We start from the raw sequence: 20,883 nt of genomic DNA on the forward strand, positions 1-20,883 counted from the left end.
ACTTGAGCTTTATAAAGTCTCAGAAACATGTCGCTGCTTTTATAGTCCAATCCTCTTGAGATAAATGACAACATTACATTTGCTTTCTTAATCATAGGCTCAACTTGCAAAACAACCTTAGAGAATCCTGTGCTAGCACTCCCAGATCCCTTTGTATTTTGGCTTTATGAATTTTCTCACCGTTTAAAAAAATAGTCCATGCCTGTATTCTTTTTTCCAAAGTGCAAGACCTCACACTTTCTGATGCTGAATTTCATCAATCATTTCCTGGACCACTCTCCTAAACTGTCTAAATCTTTCTGCAACCTCCCCACTTCCTCAGTACTATCTACCCGTCCGGCCTAACTTCGTATCATTGGCAAACCTCGCCAGAATGCCCCCAGTCCCTTCAGCCAGATCATTAATATATAAAGTGAACAACTGCGGCCGCAACACTGAACCCTGTGGGACTCCACTTGTCACCAGCTGCCATTCCAAAAAAGAACCTTTTATCCCAACTCTCCATCTTCTGTCAGACAATCAATCCCCAATCCATGTCAGTAGCTCACCTCGAACAATATGGGCAGCTTCCCGTGAGGCACCGTATCAAAGGCCTTTTAGAAGTCTAGGTAGATAACATCCACTGGGTTTCCCTGGTCTAACCTATTTGTTACCTCTTCAAAGAATTCTAACAGGTTTGTCAGGCATGACCTCCCCTTACTAAATCCATGCTGACTTGTTCTAATCAGATTCTGCACTTTCAAGAATTTAGAAATCACGTCCTTAATGATGGATTCTAGAATTTTACCTACAACCGAGGTAAGGCTAATCAGCCGGCAATTTTCCATCTTTTGTCTTGACCCTTTTTTGAACAAGAGGGTTACAACAGCGATTTTCCAATCATCTGCAACTTTCCTTGACTTCAGTGATTTTTGGAAGATCACAGTCAGTGCCTCCGCTATTTCCTCAGCCACTTCCCTCAGAACTCTAGGATGTAGCCTGTTGGGGCCAGGAAGTTTATCGATTTTTTGACCTTTTAGCTTTTCTAGCACTTCCCCTTTGTAACAGCTACAATACTCAACTCTGCTCCCTGACTCTCCTCAATTGTTGGGATATTACTCATGTCTTCCACTATGAAGACTGACACAAAGTACTTATTAAGTTCTTCAGCTATTTCCTTATCTCCCAGCACTAGCCTTCCTGCATCAACTTGGAGTGGCTCAATGTCTACTTTTGCCTCTTGTTTGTTTCTTATGTATTGAAATATACTTTTACTATCATTTCTAATATTACTGGCTAGCTTACCTTCATATTTGATCCTCCCCTTCCCTATTTCTCTCTTTGTTATCCTCTGTTTGTTTTTGTAGACTTCCCAATCTTCTGATTTCCTAGTGCTCTTGGCCAGTTTATAGGCTCTCTCTTTTTATTTGATACATTTCCTGACTTCCTTTGTCAACCATGGCTGTCTAATCCCTCCCTGGATAATGTTTCTTTTCTTTGGGATGAACGTCTGATTTATGGTCAATTTCTCTCATAATGAAAGATAGCATCTATTTAGTTTTCTTGATTACATGCTATACCTGCAAAATAACATTTTATAATTCATGCATAACCCCTAAATCCCTGTACAGCTTGGAATTCTGCAATTGTCCTCCATTTTAGTCATTCTCTCCTTATTTATTCTTTCTGCTGAGGTGAACCACTTCACATTTTCCCACATTTACCCTTCATTTATTAGAGTTTTGATCACTCACTCAAACTATCTATATTTGTCTGCAAATTCCTTATGTCTACATCACAATATACTATCCTACCTATCTTGGTGTTGTCTGCAAATTTTAGCTTGGTAAAAACAAGGACTGCAGATGCTGGAAACCAGCTTCTAGATTAGAGTGGTGCTGGAAAAGCACAGCAGTTCAGGCAGCATCAGAGGAGCAGGAAGTTTAGCTACCATGACTTAGCCACTTTCAGTTAAGTGATTGTTGTAAATCATAAGAAATTAAGGCCCAGCACAGACCCCTGTGAGATTCCTCTCGTTACATCCTTCCAATCGTACCCATTTCTCCACTGTATACTGTTAACTCCTCATTCACTCGCACTCTCTCGAGGCCCAACGCCCACTTTACTTACTCTCTTACATTTTAAATATCTGTAAAAATTCCTGCTGTTTTTACATCCCAGGATCACTTTCCTGCATACTCTTAGTTGATCCTCCTTAACCTTTAAATCGTCCTCTGCTTTTTTAAAATATTTCGACTGAACATCTGACCTGCCACTCAGGTTGGCAATTTTTTTTTCTTAAAATTTATGCGTTAACTTCTTTAGTTGGTGGGTCCTTAAGGAATATATTTATCTCAGTAGTTTAAAATATCCACCTTAAAAATCTGTCAGTGTGTCTTTATTGGTCTATCCCTGAGGCTAATATCCCTGTTCATTTCAACCAGGTGAGCTTTTATCCCCACACAGTTACTCTTATTTAGGTTTAAAATACCGGTCTTAGCTACAGTTTTCTCCATTTCAAATTGCATATGACTATTAATTCCATTTCAAATTTTTGTTTCTAGAAGCTTCCCCGCTGCTGAAGGTAAACTGGCTTGTCTGTAAATGCTGGCCATGTCCCTTATACTTCTTGTTTTAAACAAGAGCATTAACGTCTACAATTCTCCAATCCAGTGCCCACACTGCAAAATTACATTGTTGGCCATAAAGTGCATTGAGAAATGCAAGTGCAATATCAATGTATTTAGTTCTTCCTAACCTGTTTTTTGACCAGAGGTGCCAATATCTTGTGTCTTCTTTCTGCAAGGTAATAGCAACTCTTAAAATTACAACAAAATAGAACAACAACTGATTTTTACATGACAAGAAACAGTTTCCAAGACTACTTTGTAGAATGCGTAACTGAAGAAATAATATCAGCCAAATAATATCAGTATTTGTGACTTTATCATCCTGCAAAAGAAACAGGTATAGACGAAAGATCTGCCTAGACTTTAAAAAAAAAAGCAACATGTTCTCCTCATGAGCTCAACAAAAAGATTTTCTAAATGAACATTCCATTAGTAAATATAATACACCATGGAAGAAAACATTAAAATTGTTTCCTTGGGGACTGGGATAAGGAGTAGAAAAAGTGAATGGTAGTGAGAAAATTCAGACTTGAAATTCTTATTTGGGATGTGTAAAAGAATATTTAATAAAACATGAATTATATGCTCATTGTATACTATTCTCCTTCAGTCAATTTATGAAGTTATAGAAAAATACTGGTTAAACTTTGCAGTCAGTTACTTTCTTAAACTCTCGATAATGTAAATTCCTAATATTATTAACTTACTTTCTTAAACTCTTGAAAGTGTAAATTCCCAATATTGTAAGTACTACAAGAAGTACAAACGGAACCACAATGGCTATGAGTAATATTCCTGAACGGGGAGAGAAGAAAAATAGGTAAATCATATAGTTCCTTCCTGGATCTAATGGTTGCAGCATTTTTCTCATGAATTATGATTTCACACAAAACAATTATCTTATCAAAGCAAAAAGCACCAGAAAATCAGAAATCAAATCTTCGTAGCAGAAAATCTCTGACTGAATCAAATGCTCATTTTTCAATAAATTTAAAATCTCTGAAATTGTCCATTTTTAGCTGAACTGACAATAAGATGAGCACTAATCCCTGGAAGTTTGTTAACGTCTCACCAGCTTATCCATTCATAACTCTGATGAAATACCCTCAAAACAGCCAGGGAAATATGACAACATCCACTTATGCAGCTTCCCTTAGAGTTCTGTGGTCACTTGCTGGCATTTTTGAAGTAGACTGGGAGAATCCTGGCAGTGTTTCAGAACTTCAAACTTTAATTTTAACAGAAAGAAATCTTATACAACATCCATGTATTTATGTTATAAGCTCACCAATTCAGGCACAAAGCTCTGATAATCAGTTGTTTAACCTGACTAAAATAAGCAAAGAAAGAGATTATACTAACATCTTACCATAATTTATATCGTTTGTAATTACAGGATCTGTACTGTTCACATTTTCTTTGTCCTGTATGTCAATAGGATGAGTAGGTTTTTGTTTATTACCTGTAATTGCTAGAAAAATGCAAAACAATTTGTCTTATTAAAATTACACAAATTTAATTACATCAATTCTCAGTTAGCAAATGCAAGGATTACCTCACACCTATGGTGTTCAGGGTGGAAAAACCCACATATCCATAACAGAGATACCAGGTAAACATGTAAGTGGTAGTGATATTTTAACTTTAGCTAGATCTTTCCTTTGCTCATTAATACTAAGAGCACATGTTTGATAAAGATAATTCACCATCTTCCCTACATTTTTCATTTTATTTTGCTTCTTTTTGATGACGCTATTCATTCATCTCCCTAATCTCCTCCTTTCTCAGCTGCATTTATGATTCATAGGTCTTGTTTTCAAAGAAGGGTTGGAATTCCAGCAGCATTATCTTATGTAATATTAACATTGGAACACTGAATGCGCACTGATATCTGGTTATTTAAACAAATAGACTAACCCACCATTAATGTGATGGATGGATGGATTTGGGATGAATAAATACTATTAATCAAATATTGAACAGAAATGTTGGCACGGTTGATGTCCAATTAATTTTTATCAACAGAACACTTTTGAAGAAACGTTACTAGCTGATGCTCAGTATTGCTGTGTGTGGGATGCCAAGGCTAAATTTGGTATTTGGTTGAAGCAAGGATAGGGAATATTTGGACCCTGGTGGTACATAAGAATGAAGGTGGAGAATGAGAGTAAGAATTGAAAGTGCACAAGGTGCATGGGAGAAACATGGGAGGCTTGAAGGGGAGAGAAAGGGTATGAGAGTACAAGGGAATGAAGAGGAAAAACATGATGGGGGTGGGGAGAAATGGAAGAAAGATGGTGAGGCAATGGCATACTGGTATTATCATTAGACTATTAATTCTGAGTCCCTGTAGTGTTAGAACATAGAACAGTGCAGCACAGGAACAGGCCCACAATGTTGTGCTGAGCATGAAGCCTAATTAAACTAATTCCTTCTGCCTGCCCTTGGTCCATTTCCCTTCTTTCCTTGCATATTCATGTGCTTATCTAAAAGTACCTTAAATGCCCCTATTTGTATCTTGTCTCTACCACCACCACCCAGGTAGTGCACTCCAGATTCCTGCTACTCTGTGGGGAAAAGAAAACTTGCCCTTCACATCTCCTTTGAACTTTCCCCCTTGCACATTAAATTCATGCCCCTAGCATTATACATTTCAACTCTGGGAAAAAGATTCTGACTGTCAACCTTATCTATGCATCTCATAATTTTATAGACTTCAATCAAGACCCCCCTCAGTCTCTACTGCTCCGGAGAAAACAACCTGAGTTTTTCTTATAGTTCATACCCTCTAAATCAGGCAGCATCGTGGTAAACCTGTTCTGCACCTTCTCCAAAGCCTTCACATCCTTCCTGTAATGGAGTGACCAAAGTCTTATAAAGCTGGAAAATGGCATCCTGACTCTTGTAGTCAGTTCCCCAACCAATAAAGGCAAGCATGCCATAAGTCTTCTTTACCACTCTAACTTTCAGGGAGCTATGGATTTGAACCCCAAGATCCTTCTGTATGTCAATGCTGTTCAGGGTGCTGCCATTAACTGTTTACTTTTCCTTAACATTTGATCTCCCAAAATGCAGAACCTCACAGTTACTTGGATTAAACTCCATTTGCTATTTTTCCACCCATATCTGCAACTGATCTTGTTGAAAGCCTTACTAAAATCCATGCAGACACTATCCACTGCACCACCTTCATCTGAGGACCAGGGTTCAAATCCTGTCATGGCAGGTGGTGGAATTTGAATAATGTTTTTAAAAAATCTGGAATTCGAAATCTAATGACGTTTAATGACCTAATGAGGCTTAATGATAGGCAGAACAGTAGCTCAGTGCCTCATGGTGCCAGGGACCTGGGTTCGATTCCACCCTTGGGTGACTGTCTTTGCCGAGTTTGCACATTCTCCCTGTGTCTTCGTGGTCTTTTCCCTGGGGTGGGGGAGTCCAGAACTAGAAGGCATAGGTTTAGAGTGAGAGGAAATATTTAAAAGGGACCTAAGAAGCAACTTTTTCATACAGAGGGTGATGCAAGTATAGAATGAGCGGCCAGAGGAAGTGGTGGAGGCTGGTACAATTACAACATTTAAAAGGCACCTGGATGGGTATATGAATAGCAAGGGTTTAGAGGGATGTGGTCAAAGTGCAGGCAAATGACTCTAGATTAATTTATGCTAGCTGGTTGGTATGGATGAGTTGGACTAAAGGGTCTGTTTCCATGCTGTACATGTCTATGATTCTAATAACCATCTCTGAAAGGACCTAGCTCTGGGCCTGGACATTCAATGGCAATAAAATCAGTGTATCCCTTACTATAAATGTTGGGGGAGGGGGGTTTACAATTTACCAGAAAGTGAAGTGGACTATTCATATAAATACAGTGGTTATAAAAGCAGGGCAGAGGCTGTGAATCCTGCTGCGAGTAATTCACTTCTTGATTCCCTGAAACCTGTCCACCATCGACAAAGGAGTAGAATGGAATGCTGCCCTTCTTGCCTGGATAAGTACAGTTCCAACAACATGCATGAAGATTGAAATTATCCAGGATAAAGCAACACTCTTGATTGGTGCCACTTCCATATACATTCACTCCCTCCACCAGATATGCTCAGTAGCAGTGGTCTGTACTACCTACAAGACGCACTGCAAAAATTCACCATAGCTCCTCAGACAGCACCTTCCAAACTCCTGACCATTACCATCTAGAAAGACAAAGAAAGTAGACACATGAGAATATCATCACCTGCAAGTTCCCCTCTAAGCTACTCATTCTCATGTCTTGGAAATAAATTGCCATTCATTCTGGGATGTTGGGTCAAAATCCTGGAACACCCCAACAGCATTGTGGGTCAATCTACAATATTTGGACTGCAATAGTTCAAGATGGCAACTCACCATCACCTTCTCAATTCTAACTAGGGATTGACAATAAATGCTGGCTCAGCCAATGAAACCCACATCCCATGAATTAATAAAAGAAAACTTTTCCCAAAGGAATAACCTAATAATTCTCGGGATTAGCCTACTAAATTTTGTCTGAACTGCTTCAAAAGTATTTACATCCTTCCTTAAGGTGACCAATACCATGCACAACATTTTAGATGTGGTCTCACAAGTTATTTGTATAACTGAAATATAACCTTTCTACTTTTGTATTCAATGTCTTTCACAATAAGTGATTAGATTAGATTACTTACAGTGTGGAAACAGGCCCTTTGGCCCAACAAGTCCACACCGACCCACCGAAGCGCAACCCACCCATACCCCTTCACCTAACACTACAGGCAATTTAGCATGGCCAATTCACCTCACCTGCACATTTTTGGACTGTGGGAGGAAACCAGAGCACCCGGAGGAAACCAAGGAAAAAATAGGGAGAATGCAAACTCCACACAGTCAGTCGCCTGAGGCGGGAATTAAACCCAGGTCTCTGGCGCTGTGAGGCAACAGTGCTAACCACTGTGCCACCATGCCACCCATAACATTCTATTCGTTTTTTTAATTATTTGCTGCACCTACATACAAATCTTTTGTCATTCATGTATGAGGACACCTAAATCTCTCTGCATCTCAAAACTCTGCAATCTCTCACTAATTAGATTATATATTTCAGTTTTATTCTTCCTCCGAAAGCAGACAACTTCACATTTTCCACACCATACTGAATTTGCCATACCTTTGCCCACTCACTAAAGCCCTACGTATTTTTAAACCTTTTCGCAATTTACTTTCCTACCCATCTTTATATTGTCAGCAATAGAACTTAGCAACCATCTCTTCCTCCAAGTCAGTTATATAAATTTTAAACAGTTGAGGTCCCAGCACCACTCATTACATCTTGCCAATGTGAAAAAGACCCATTTCCTGTTAGCAAGCCATAATTCTATTTGTGCCAATACGCCACTCTCTACTCCACATTTGATCATTTAGAGGAGCTTGGGTGAATATTGCCTGCCCATTTTGGCTGCTTTACAAAATATTTCAAAGTTATTTAATAAGCAATGACACTTTTAAACTGCATCAGGATGTGTGAAATTAAAGTTCTTAAAAGGGACAGGTCAGCCATATTTGACAAGCTTAATTGCATTTTTTGAAGAGATTAGATTATTAGATTAGATTAGATTAGATTAGGTGACAGAGGTGACAGAGATAGTGGTCAAATGAATGTATTTGATTGTTGTTTAAATGGACTTTCAGAAGGCATTTAATAAAGTCCCACATAAGAGACTTAACTAAGGTAGCAGCCCATACAGTTGAGGGAAAATTACATAGCTGGAACAGACACAACTGGGAAACTGGTAGGCAGCAGAAACTAGGAATGATGGGTGTGTACTCAGATTGGCAGGATGTAACCAATAGTGTCCCACAAAGATCTGTGAGAGGACCTCAACTATTCACATTATTTATTAATAACTTTGGTAATTGATTTTGATATAATGTTAGGCAGCATAGTAGACAGTTTGTATGATAGCACAAAATTATAAAAAGGGATATTAATAGACTAGATGAACAGGCAAAATTGTGACAGATGGAATTTAATGTGAGCAAGTGTGAGGATATCATTTTTGGACTGCAAACATGACAGATTAGGGTTCTGTCTAGATGGAATGAAGTTAATGCCAAAGAGACTTGGTTGTTTAGGCACATAGATCTTTAAAATGTCATAAAGTGCAAATACTAATTAAGAAAGTTAATGGAATGTTGGCCTTTATATCTGGATGATGGGGTATAAGGATGCAAAAGGTATGCTGCAGTTATACAAAACCTGATTAAACCCCAGCTGGGATATTGAGAGCCGATTTGGACACCACATCTTAGGAAGGAGGGAGTACAATGTAATATTACAAGAACCTGGACTTCAGGAGTTAAGTCATGAAAAGAGATTACACAAGTTAGGCATGTTTTTCTAGAATTTAGAAGGTTATGGGTGGTTTGATTAAAGTCTTCAAGATATTAATAGGAAAATACAGGATAGGCAAAGATAAACTATTTTGACTGGTTGGAGATTGTAGAACTAGGGGACACAGTCTGAAAATTATGGCTAGACTGTTCAGAAGAGATATTTGGAAGCACTTTTACACACAAAGGCTGGTAGAGTTTTGGAACTCTCACAAATGGCAGTTGATGTTAGAACAATTGTTAGTTTTAAATCTAAGATCAATAATTTTTTGCTAGGCAAAGGTTTTGAGGGATATGGGCCAAAGGTAGGTCTACTGAGTTCGGTAACAAATCAGACAGGATCTTATAGAATGTCAGAACAGGTTCAATGGGCTGAATGGCCTACTCCATACTCAGGATCAATCTATCAATCAATCTTTGGTTGCCTCAAATGACAGTATGTCTTTTCTTAGAATGGGGGGACAGAACTGTTCCCAATACTGTAGCATCTGATTCGCACCTGGTATAGTTTGAGCAAGATTTCTCTACTTTTATACTGCATTTCATTTGCTTTCCTGGTTACCTGCAGAACTTGGATGTTAGCTTTTTGTGAATTATGCATGAGGACCTCAGATTCCTCTACTGCAGCTTTCTGCAGTATTTCCCCATTTAAACAATATTCAGCTCTTCTACCAGTCTTCTATTAGTATGCCAATCCTCTGTCTATGCTAATGTACTATCCCCAATGCCATAAACTCTTATCCAATTAAGTTCCCTTGTGAGCAGTACTTTATCAAATGCCCTTTGGAAATGCAAATATATTTCAACTCCTGGTTACTCCTTTATCTACCCTGCTTGTTACATCCTCAAAGAATTTTAATACATTTTCAAGACAAAATTTCCTCTTCATGAAGCCATACTGACTTTACTCGATTATATTTTGGCTTTCTGAATGCTCTGTTACTACATCCTTTATAATAGATAACTAACATTTTCCCAACAACAGATGTTAAGCTGGCCTATAGTTTATTGTCTCCCTCCCTTTTTGAATAAGCAATTCAAATATTGCCTATTCGAATAATAGGCAAGCTTTATTTGTCTTTAAACTGCTTTGAGTTAAATACTGTATAAATACAAATTCTTCCTTTCTAATGGTCTATGAACATCAGATTTAGTCACAAGAACATTCAAACAGAGGGATTAATGACTATAATACAAAAACTGCAGGTAAAGTGATAAAAGATCAATTGTGTGCCAATATATTTCAAAACTACACATCAAATTGGATTTGGTTGAAAAGATCAAGTCAATTTCATGCCAACACACCCTTCATATTTTGATTTCAATCCAAATGTACTCACATCTTATTTGCTGGCATCCTATTAACTCCACTTTAATGGCTATTCTCTGATTCCAGCTTTGAGGAATGACACGAATGTAACGTGCAAAGATGGCAGGGATGAAATTATTGCGGGTCAGTTGATAGTAATCAGTATTGCCCTTAAATATCTGCAATTAACATTAACATTTATTTATTCTCTTTTGTGAAGAGCACTAAATTTGCCCTAAATATAAGTCACTTTTCACTAAGCATGAAACATTGGCAGCTGTAATTTTAGAACATAATGAATTGCTTATAGCAGTTTAATATTTGAAAACATAAAAATAATAAATAATAATAAATAGCCTATTACAGCAAATATAGATTTACATTAAAGATGATGTTCAAGCAAAATGCAGCGAAATATTGAACTGCTATGATCAGCTGAGATTTCCAAACTGTTGGGAAATATATTTTCCTAAGCATACTTGCCTGTCCAACATTATTGTTGCTGTCTTTGTAGGTCTTCCATTTTTGACCATCTTTACTGAAGGATACTTTATAAGTTTCTACATAAAAGTGAAAGCTTGGAAGTGTGGAACCTGTGGTTATGATTCCTGAAAAGATCACAAAATAATAAATATACCACTTTCATGAAATATTATTTCTGCCTATAAAAATATTCATGGTGAATCTACATGGTTCACAAAAGAGAAGACAGAAAAATACTAATTCTTTTTAATATTGGTTTTTATTAAGATTTCCAATGGAGTCATGTTGCATATAGGATTATCTTCAGATTCCAATCAAACTACAATAATCTAATTACCAAGTACATCTTTGATCTTCCCTATTCCATGACTTAAGTCTGACCTTGGTGTACAATTAGCATACAACAATCCAGCATATGTTAGCCATACTTTCTTCATTCTCTTCTCATTCTATTCCATATTTAGCTAAAGTTCAATTAAATCCTTACACTTGTATTTTAATACCATAGCTTTTTTTTTTGCAGAGATCACATTCACATCAATTGGAATGGGAGGTTGGGAGAGATGGTCGATACTTAATTTCTTAAGCATTGTCCAAATAAAAAGGACATTAGAAAACTAAACATTTTTCCACACTTAAAACTTTTTCCAAGTAATCTTTCAGGAATTAAAAAAAAAACATACTGGAAGGATTCACCAAGTCAGGCCACATTTATAGAGAAAGGGAAAATGCTGATGTTTCAGGCACAGCCCTTCATCCAAACATATACTTCCTGGTTTTGTTTTAGGAAACATTTCATAGGTTTTTAAATTTTTGTTTTGTCAGAGGTCATGAAAATGTTGATAACTTGCATTAACAATGCAATATTTGACAGTTGATTTTATTTAACAGTTGGCTTTGCCAATTAAAGAAAAATTACAATTGGGCAGCATGGTGGCTCAGTGGTTATCACAGCTGCCTCACAGCACCAGGGTCCCAGGTTCGATTCCAGCCTCGGGCTAATCTCTGTGTAGAGTTTGCACATTCTCCCCGTGTCTGCGTGGGTTTCCTCCTGGTACTCCGGTTTCTTCCCAAAGATGTGCAGTTAAGTGAGTTGGTCATGCTAAATTTTCCACAGTGTTCAGGGATGTGTAGATTAGGTGCATTATCCATGGGAAATGTAGAATTATAGGTTAAGGGGATGAGTCGGGAGGGATACTCTTTGGAGGGTCGGTGTGGACTTGTGGGGCCAAATGGCCTGTTTCCACACCATAGGTGTTCTATGTTCTATAGAAAGACATTACTTGAGCCAATGTGCTAGTGTTTATCCTCTACATGAACTGAAATACCAATTATATGTGATATCTCTGTGTATTTATTTATCTATTCTTTATTGTTCAATTTTCATTTTATTAAATGTTGCTATGGTCTCCAATAACTCTTCAATAGTGTATTCAGCAACCTCACAGCCCTGGATGTAAAGATTTTTCTCCTTCTGTCTGCCCAAATCTCTCCAGAATTAATCATTACAGCTTCCTCAGTTCTTTCTTTTCCACTTATTTATACCATTTCATATACTCAGCTTCAAATTACTATGACCATGGCAATATCATGTGAATAAAGCAGCAATTTCACTGATACTGTGAAATTTCTATCTTTGCTACAAAACACAAACATACCTGACACGTTATGCTTAATACACAAAACAAAAACAGAAATTGGTGGAGAAACTCAGCAGGTCTGGTAGCATTTGTGGAATGAAAGCAGAGTTAACATTTCAAATCCAGTGCTCCCTCTTCAGAACAGCACCTTTAGAGAAGTTCTACAGAAGGGTTAGTGGATTGAAACATTAACTCTGCTTTTTCTGCACAGGTGCTGCCAGACCTGCTGAGCTTCTCCAGCAATTTCCGTTTTTGTTCCAGATTTTTAACATCCGCAGTTATTGGTTTTATTTCAGTAGACTACTGTACAAAGCCCACCTTGGAATGTGATTCAGCCACCATGAAACGCTTGGTGTAAGAGCAGGAGATGATTCCTTAAGGCAGCATTTTTACAGGATAACTATTCAATTTTCTGGCAATATTAACCGGTGTGATTTTTCACAGATGAAATTTTTTTTGCTGGAGAAACTCAGCAGATCTGGCAGCATTTGCAGAGAAAAAAAGAGTTCTGTCACTCTCAGGACTTGCTTTACATGACTAGGATCTGGAAATTGATATTGCGATTTGGGTTTTTCCATTATTGTCATACAACAAACTTACTAAACAATTTTTCACAGGACCACATAAACAGAACTTTACCAGTATTAAACAGACCTTATAGAGATTTATAAAATCGAGAGACATGGATAGGGTGAATAGTCAAGGCCTTTTCTCCAGGGTAGGGAAGTCCAAAACTAGAGGGTATAGATTTAAGGTTAGAGGGGAAATATTTAAAAGGGACCTAAGGGGTAACGTTTTCACACAGAGAGTGGTGAATGTATGAATGAACTGTGTTATGGACCAGGCCAGACCCCCTCAAAACATTTCAAGGCAGCAGCCCAGACCCTAACTTTTCTCATTGTTTTAAGCAGGTGTAAAGTGGATCTTCCAGGGTGATGCAGCTGGCCCAACCATTCAGTTTTAAACAAAACAGAATTTATTTACAGACTACTAAATGAAACATGAACAAAAGAGAACTAAATTTAGAATAACTTAACCTAACTGAAAACCTAATCGACTCTATCGCAACTTAATGATGCTGTTACAATACTTGCAACATCTCCGCAAACACCTCCTTGGCAAAAAAAGGTAAAATCAAACACAGGTTCTTATAGGAGAGATGTCAGAGAGTGAGGATCAACATGGAGCTGCTTCTCTGAGACCCCAGCATTTTCCCTGGGTCCCCAGCTAAAACTTGACCAGCAGCTGCAAACAAAATAGCTTGCTAAAACCAACGCAAACCAAGCCCAACCCTGAAATGAGAGAACTGGACACTCCCCTTTTATTGTACAAGTGTTTTAAAAAAAACACTTCAAAGCTCTTTCAAATAAATATTCCCAGACATAACAGAACCCCTTTACAACCCCTCTGGGGAAAACAAACAAGGACAACATAACCTTGTTAAAGGAGCAGCACCATCACAAACTGCCAGAGGAAATAGTGGGCGGTTGATACAATTACAACATTTAAAAGGCATGGATACATGAATAGGAAGAGTTGAGAGAGATCCTGGTCAAATGCAGAAAAATGGGACTAGATTAATTTAGGATATCTGGTTGGCATGGATGAATTGGACCAAAGGGTGTGTTTTTGTGCTGTACATCTGTATGTTTCTCAACCAAATGGTACTAAAAGTGTAAATTTTGCTGGTATTTATAATGGTATTCATGTAACAGTTTGAAAAAAAACAATTCTCTCAGAAGCAGTAACAGACCTTCTTATCCTATTATATATACTAGAAAAAGCCAATTCAATTGCTTTTGCTTATGAGACCAATCATTTAGTTATTTGTTTACAACTCCCAAAGAACAGTTTTCCTGCTGTTCGCATGGTGGAAGGAATGTTTTCCCCCATTTTCTTCCTGATTCTACAACAAAGTAATTTATAGATTACTCCCAGTTGCACATGCTAGTGATACAAAAATGAAAGAATAAGACAGATGAATGCGTGACTCAGAAGTTGATGCAAATGAGAGGGTTTTAGACATTTTGACCACTGGGACCCTTTCTGTGTACAAGTGAAATGGTCTGCACCTGAACCAGAATTGGAGCAACATCTTTGTGGGTAGGTTTATAACTGGGAGGACCCTAACCTAGTTTAGCAGGGGAGGACAGATAGGGCTTAACATAACAGGGATACAGTATAATATAGTAAAGGAATTAGGAGAGACAGAGCTCAGCCACGATGCAACTCAATGGAGTAAGATGAGACTTGATGGCCTGTATTTTAATACTAGGAGTATGATAGGAAGACTGTTGAGTTAAGGGCATATATTGACACATGGAAGTCAGCTATTGTTGCTATCACAGAGACATGAGGAAGAAACAGGACTGGCAATGCAATATTCCAAGGTATAAAATCTTCAAGCAAGACAGAGGACGTGTTGCATTATTAATTAGTTAAAGAGTCACATTCTGTCGTAAGCAGGGATGTTCTTTTAAAAAATCTTCAACTGACCCTTTGTGGGTGGAATTGTAGAATAAAAAAGGTCATTCACACTACTGTATTATAAGTCCTCAAACAATAAGTGGGCAATAGAGGAGCAATTCATTGAGGTGTGTAATACCAAAATTTCATTTGGGGATTTCAAATTTCCAAACATTATTTGAGATAGTCATAGTGTAAAGGGCTTAGAGGAGGTAGAGTTCTTGAAATGTATTCAGGACAGCTTTTTATGTTAACACATAGAAGGCCCAGTGCAGAGCTGGACCCAATTCTAGGGAATGAAGCTGGAAGGCTGGTTGAGATGGCAGTGAGGGAACATTTAGCAACCACAACACTGTAATGGAAATAACAGAGACAATCTGCACAAAATGGTCTTGGATTGGGGAATGCAGATTTTATTTTTTAAATTGGACAGGATCCAGCCAGAGTAAACTTGGATGACCAGTCGACTAGTACATCTAGTTGTGGGAAAAACTACAGCAAAACAGTGCGGAATGTGCAAAAAGGAGGGAAAGGGGGAAGAGAACAGATCCTTTAGGGTGAAATGTAGAGCAACAAACCAGGAGAAGCCTGATTGCCTAACAATATTCAGGACAGGATAAGAAGGGAAAAGCAGGCTTTCAGATGGGGCAAAGGGAGAGCAACTCAAAAGGAGGCCCTAGTGGAGTATAACAACTTCAGGAGAGAACTTAAAAAAAAAATTAGGATACAAAGAGGGAGCATGAAAGAACCCTGGTGGGTAAAATGACGAAGAATCCCAATAGCATGGGATCCCAATCCCAATAGGGCGGCATGGTGGCTCAGTCGTTAGCACTGCTGCCTCACAGCGCCGGGGACCCAGGTTCAATTCCCACCTCGGGCAACTGTCTGTGTGGAGTTTGCACATTCTCCCCGTGTCTGCGTGGGTTTCCTCCGGGTGCTCTGGTTTCCTCCCACAGTTCAAACATGTGCAGGTTAGGTGAATTGGCCATGCTAAATTGCCTGTAGTGTTAGGTGCATTAGTCAGGGGTGAATGTAGGGGAATGAGTCTGGGTGGGTTGCTCTTCAGAGTTTCAGTGTGGACTTGTTGGGCCAAGGGGCCTGTTTCCACTCTGTAGGGAATCAAATCTAATCTAAGCATATAAGTATATTAAGGAGAAGAGGTTAGCCAGGGAAAGAGTGGGGCAGAGTAGGGTGTATTTGGGACCAAGTGGACAATCTCTATGTGGAGCCAGAGAACACTGGTAGAGTATTTAAGGGATTTCTTCACTTCTGTCTGGGGGAAGAAGATGTAGATACAGAATTCCAGCAGAGCAAATGAGGGGCTCCTGAGCAGATTGACACAGGGTATGAGGACGTGTTGGTTTTGGCAGGCTTAAAAAAGTGAATAGATAGGATAGTGAAGAAGGCGTTTGGTATACTTTCCTTTATTGGTCAGAGTATTGAGTACAGGAATTGGGAGGTCATGTTGCGGCTGTACAGGACATTGGTTAGGCCACTGTTGGAATATTGCATGCAATTCTGGTCTCCTTCCTATCGGAAGGATAATGAGAAACTTGAAAGGGTTCAGAAAAGATTTATAAGGATGTGGCCAGGGTTGGAGGATTTGAGCTATAGGGAGAAGCTTAACAGGCTGGGGCTGTTTTCCCTGAAGCATCGGAGGCTGAAGGGTGACCTTATAGAGGTTTACAAAATTATGAGGGGCATGGATAGGGTAAATAGGCAAAGTCTTTTCCCTGGGGTCGGGGAGGCCAGAACTAGAGGGCATAGGTTTAGGGTGAGAGGGGAAAGATATAAAAAGAGACCTGCGGGGCAACTTTTTCCACGCAGAGAGTGGTACGTGTATGGAATGAGCTGCCAGAGGAAGTGGTGGAGGCTGGTACAATTGCAATATTTAAAAGGCATTTGGATGGGTATATGAATAGAAAGGGTTTGGAGGGATATGGGCCTGGTGCTGGCAGGTGGGACTAGATTGGGTTAGGATTTCTGGTCGGCATGTACAGGTTGGTCCGAAGGGTCTGTTTCCATGCTGTACCTTTCTATGACTCTATGAACAAATTCCCAAGTGTGGATAATTGTATCTCAGGCTGCTGTGGGAGGTAATGGTGGGAATTGCAGGAACTCTGACCCAACTGTTTAATTCCTCTGCCCACAGGGTACCAGAAGGTACCAGAAAATTGCAGTACAGCTAATTGGTTTCCACTTTCCAAGAAGAGTGGTAGAGATAAACCAGGGAATTCTACACCAGTGAGTCTCACATCAGTGATGGGACAACTGTTAGTGAAAATTCTGAAGGAAAGATTAACCTCCACTTGGACAGGCAAGGTTAGATCAGGGATTGTCAGCATGGCTTTGCCAGAGGGAGGTCATGTGTCAGAAATTTGATAGAATTTTTCAAAGAGGTGATCAGGTGTGTAGATGAGGGTCATGTAGTTGATACATCATATATGTTTCAGCAAGGTCTTTGACAAGGTCCTACATGGGGGATTGAGAAAAAAAGGTAAAAGGACTGGGTAACTTGTCAAAATGGATCCAAATCTGTCTTAGAAGTTGGAGACAAGTAAATGATAAAGATGTGAATGTGACGGTGGGGAATGGAGGAATGGTAAGTAAGTTTGTGGATGACATGAGAGTGAGGATTTGCTGGTGGTTGACAATGAGGAAGAAGGTTACAGGAGATTGATCAGCTGGAAAGATTAATAGTGGATGAAATTTAACCTTGAAAATTGGGAGGTGATGCACTTTGGATGAAATAACAAGACAAGGGAGTACATAATGAATGGCAGGGTACTAGGAAGCTCAGAAGAACAGAAGGATCTTGGAGTGCTCATCCACAGAAGGTGGCAGGACACAATAACAGGAGGTTACCAAGGCATACGTGACACGTGCTTTCTTCAATTGAGGAAAAGATTGTAAGAGCAGGGAGTTTAGGTTGGAGCTGGACAAAACTTTAGTTAGGCCTTAGCTGGAGTATTGTGTGCAGTTGTGATAACCTCACTAAAGGAAGGATGTGATTGTGTTGGAGGATATACAGAGGAGGTTCAGCAGGATGTTGCCTGGGATGGAGCATTTTAACTCCAGAGAGGCTGAATATGTTTAGGGTATTTTCTCGAGAGCAGAGAAGATGGGGGTGGGTGGGATATGACTGAGGTGTGTAAGTTTATGTGGGGCAAGGGGAGAGTGAATAGGAAGCAGCTGTTCCCCTCAGTTGAAGGGTAAATAACAAGGGGTCATAATTATAAAGGTGAAGGCCAAGAGGTTTAGAAGGGATTTGAGGAAACCATTTTTCACCCCCAGGATAGTGGGAGTCTCAAAGGCACTGCCTGGGGAGGGTAGTAGAGGCATAAACCTCACAACCTTTAAAAAGTGCCTGGACGAGCACTTAAAATATCACGACATTCATAGGTATGGGCCGTGCTGGAAAGTGGGATTAGATAGGACAGTGCAGACTTGATGAAACCAAAGGTGTCTTCTGTGATACATTTGTTTTTGACTTGAAAGAACTTCATTAACATTGCCCCGAGACATATTTTCCCACTAGTAGATCTCCATGGCCACACCTCACACCAAATCAAGTGCTTTATAGTTTTTGATTTCCATTAAGAACCACCGTAGTATTAAGTTTTATTATATACTGAGAGGACCAGAAATCGATCAATTCATGATGCTGGTAAAGTGCTAATAATGTATACATTTGAAATGAGGATCTTTGAATATTATTATACTCACTCAATTTGCAACATAATGATTTCAGTATTTACTATTTTAAGGGTGAATTTATTTTAAATTTTAGTTAATGCTAAATGTTACAATAGTAGACAACGGGATTTCATTCAATCTTGTTTCAGTGTGACACGTTAAGGCTTTAAATTTATTTGTAATATTCATTGAACAAATTTGGACACATGTTTTAGACTGAAGAAACACTTGGTTGCTATGATCCATCAGGTAAATATTAGTGAGTGTACTTATTATACAATCATGTAAGCAGCATCTTTCTTCACTAATTTTAGGAGCACAGCTATAAGACAAGAACACCATAAGAAATAGGAACAGCAGCAGCAGGCCATTCAGCCCCTCAAGCCTGCTCTTCCATTCATGACTATAACAATTCCACATAAATTTATCACCCTTTTAGAATGAAAAAGTTACTTCATGGTGATGCAATAAAAATGCATGCCTGTCATCAAGTACATTTGAACCAGCATATATTTTCAACATCAATAATCTAGAAAATATTGACTAAACTCTTATTTTGTGTAATTAATGTGGAAGACTAACCTGTGAGGCATTTCCTGTCTCCCAAATCTATTTGGAGCCACTGCTGGCTCTCACCTTCAGCAGCAGCCCAGCTAGGTCCTGGAACATTAAGTCGTGCTTTGTTTGGTGACCAACTGACAGTTTGACCATTTGCATCTGTCCATTGCCAGAATGATGTGGCATTGATCTGATGTTCAGCAATGTGTCCCAATTCCATTCCCAATGGTTGATTACAACCTAAGTAATGATAAGATGCATATATGAGAAAAGTGTGGAAGTGGGGTTCAAAAAGAACATGGACTGATGGACATTAGCCACCTGGATTATTTTAGCAGAATCTAGTTTTAACTCAGTTTGCACCAAGGACTAGAAAGTGGGCAAATATTACACCATTGAGAAAAATACTGAACTCACATCATTCAACAACTCCTGATATTGCAAGTTTGACTTTATTCATATACACAAACGCATCTTCGTAGAGAATTGTGTCAACCCTCCAGTGTCTCAACATTTCATAGGTTATGTGGAAACATTCCGGAGGAATTCAGAGGTTGTACTCTGGTACCTTGTCTTCACCATCATTATACATAATGAGCAAGAAATGGAACAGTTTGGTTAGCACATTATTCAGAGTTGTTGTCCTTTCTCTTATTGGCTCTTGGATTCTCTTGCGTCTGTAAACCATGGGATAACTTATCATTTATGAGGAACAGTGGGAAATAATTCACTCAGTAACCAAACTGCCTGAACATGCCTCCTGGATAAAACAATCTGGCGAAACGGCGGAACTTATTATCTGCCTCTGGCAAACTCTTATTCAAAGTCGGCTTGTGGCAAGTACTGCAGTCCAGTTGAGCTTACCTTAACCGGATTCCCCAGATAGACAATAATTGCTATTGGCTCCTTGAGACTTGCCACTGCACTCTTCACTTCTACATTAATTTAACTCAAATGAATAAAGACCCTGGACCAGTCCAATACAGGCCATCACAGCTATGGATCCAAAAATATCCAAGTCACACTTTCACTTCTAGAATCTTCCCAAGCCTACATGTCTTGATGAACATTAGTTTATCACATTGATAACTCAAATAGCTAAAAGAAAAGTCCCCAGCAGAATGAGGAGGTGATGCTCTTTAATGGCACAAGGCTGCCACATAATCTTTGGGAAATAAGAGTTTAAATGGGGTATGGATGTACAAATAATTTCAGGGAACAATGCAGGTTGACTAGGTTGTAAAATATAGCAACAGTGCATTGGAGTTCAGTTAAGAAGATCAGACTCGAAAAGCAGAGAGTTATTTTAAATTAGATAGAGAAAAGTGAGGCTTGGCCAATATTTGTTCCCTCAATCAATATTTGAAAAAACAAATGATTAAGTTCTATCACATTATTGTTTGAGAGAGCTTTCTATGCATGCAATTGGCTGCTGTTTTCAACATCACAAGATGAACTACAGTGCAAAACAAAGTATACTTAGCTGATTATAAAACGCTTCATGACTTCTTGAGATTATGAATGATGTTTCATAAAGCTATCTTGTATATAAAAAGATGCACTAGAGACAGTGCAATAAAGCTCTGCAAAGATAAGGTTAGAACTGAAGGCAGGATTTCCCCGTTTTCAGCTGAAGTGTTTTGGTGAAAGATTCACGGATCCAGTCTTGCATGGCTCAGAGTGACTTTTCTCATACAATCGTCTGCTCCTCACCTTGTTACGAATGCATCCA

General features: G+C 38.9%; 1 protein-coding gene across 1 annotated transcript in view; it reads right to left on the bottom strand.

Moving 5' to 3' along the window:
* dcbld1 (discoidin, CUB and LCCL domain containing 1) overlaps positions 1 to 20,883 on the bottom strand; it is a 103,849-nt gene that overhangs the window by 3,647 nt on the left and 79,319 nt on the right. The window contains exons 8-13 of the mRNA XM_087981110.1: positions 19,176 to 19,391; positions 10,792 to 10,916; positions 10,340 to 10,487; positions 3,979 to 4,080; positions 3,317 to 3,404; positions 2,738 to 2,778 (exon numbers count right to left, since the gene is read on the bottom strand). Of these exons, the coding sequence (XP_087837236.1) occupies positions 2,738 to 2,778; positions 3,317 to 3,404; positions 3,979 to 4,080; positions 10,340 to 10,487; positions 10,792 to 10,916; positions 19,176 to 19,391 (720 nt within the window). The remainder of the gene's footprint in view (positions 1 to 2,737; positions 2,779 to 3,316; positions 3,405 to 3,978; positions 4,081 to 10,339; positions 10,488 to 10,791; positions 10,917 to 19,175; positions 19,392 to 20,883) is intronic.

The sequence above is a fragment of the Chiloscyllium plagiosum genome, unplaced genomic scaffold, assembly GCF_037043375.1.
Source record: "Chiloscyllium plagiosum isolate Xiang-an unplaced genomic scaffold, Cpla_swu_hap1 HiC_scaffold_3, whole genome shotgun sequence".
In the NCBI taxonomy this organism is placed as follows: domain Eukaryota; kingdom Metazoa; phylum Chordata; class Chondrichthyes; order Orectolobiformes; family Hemiscylliidae; genus Chiloscyllium; species Chiloscyllium plagiosum.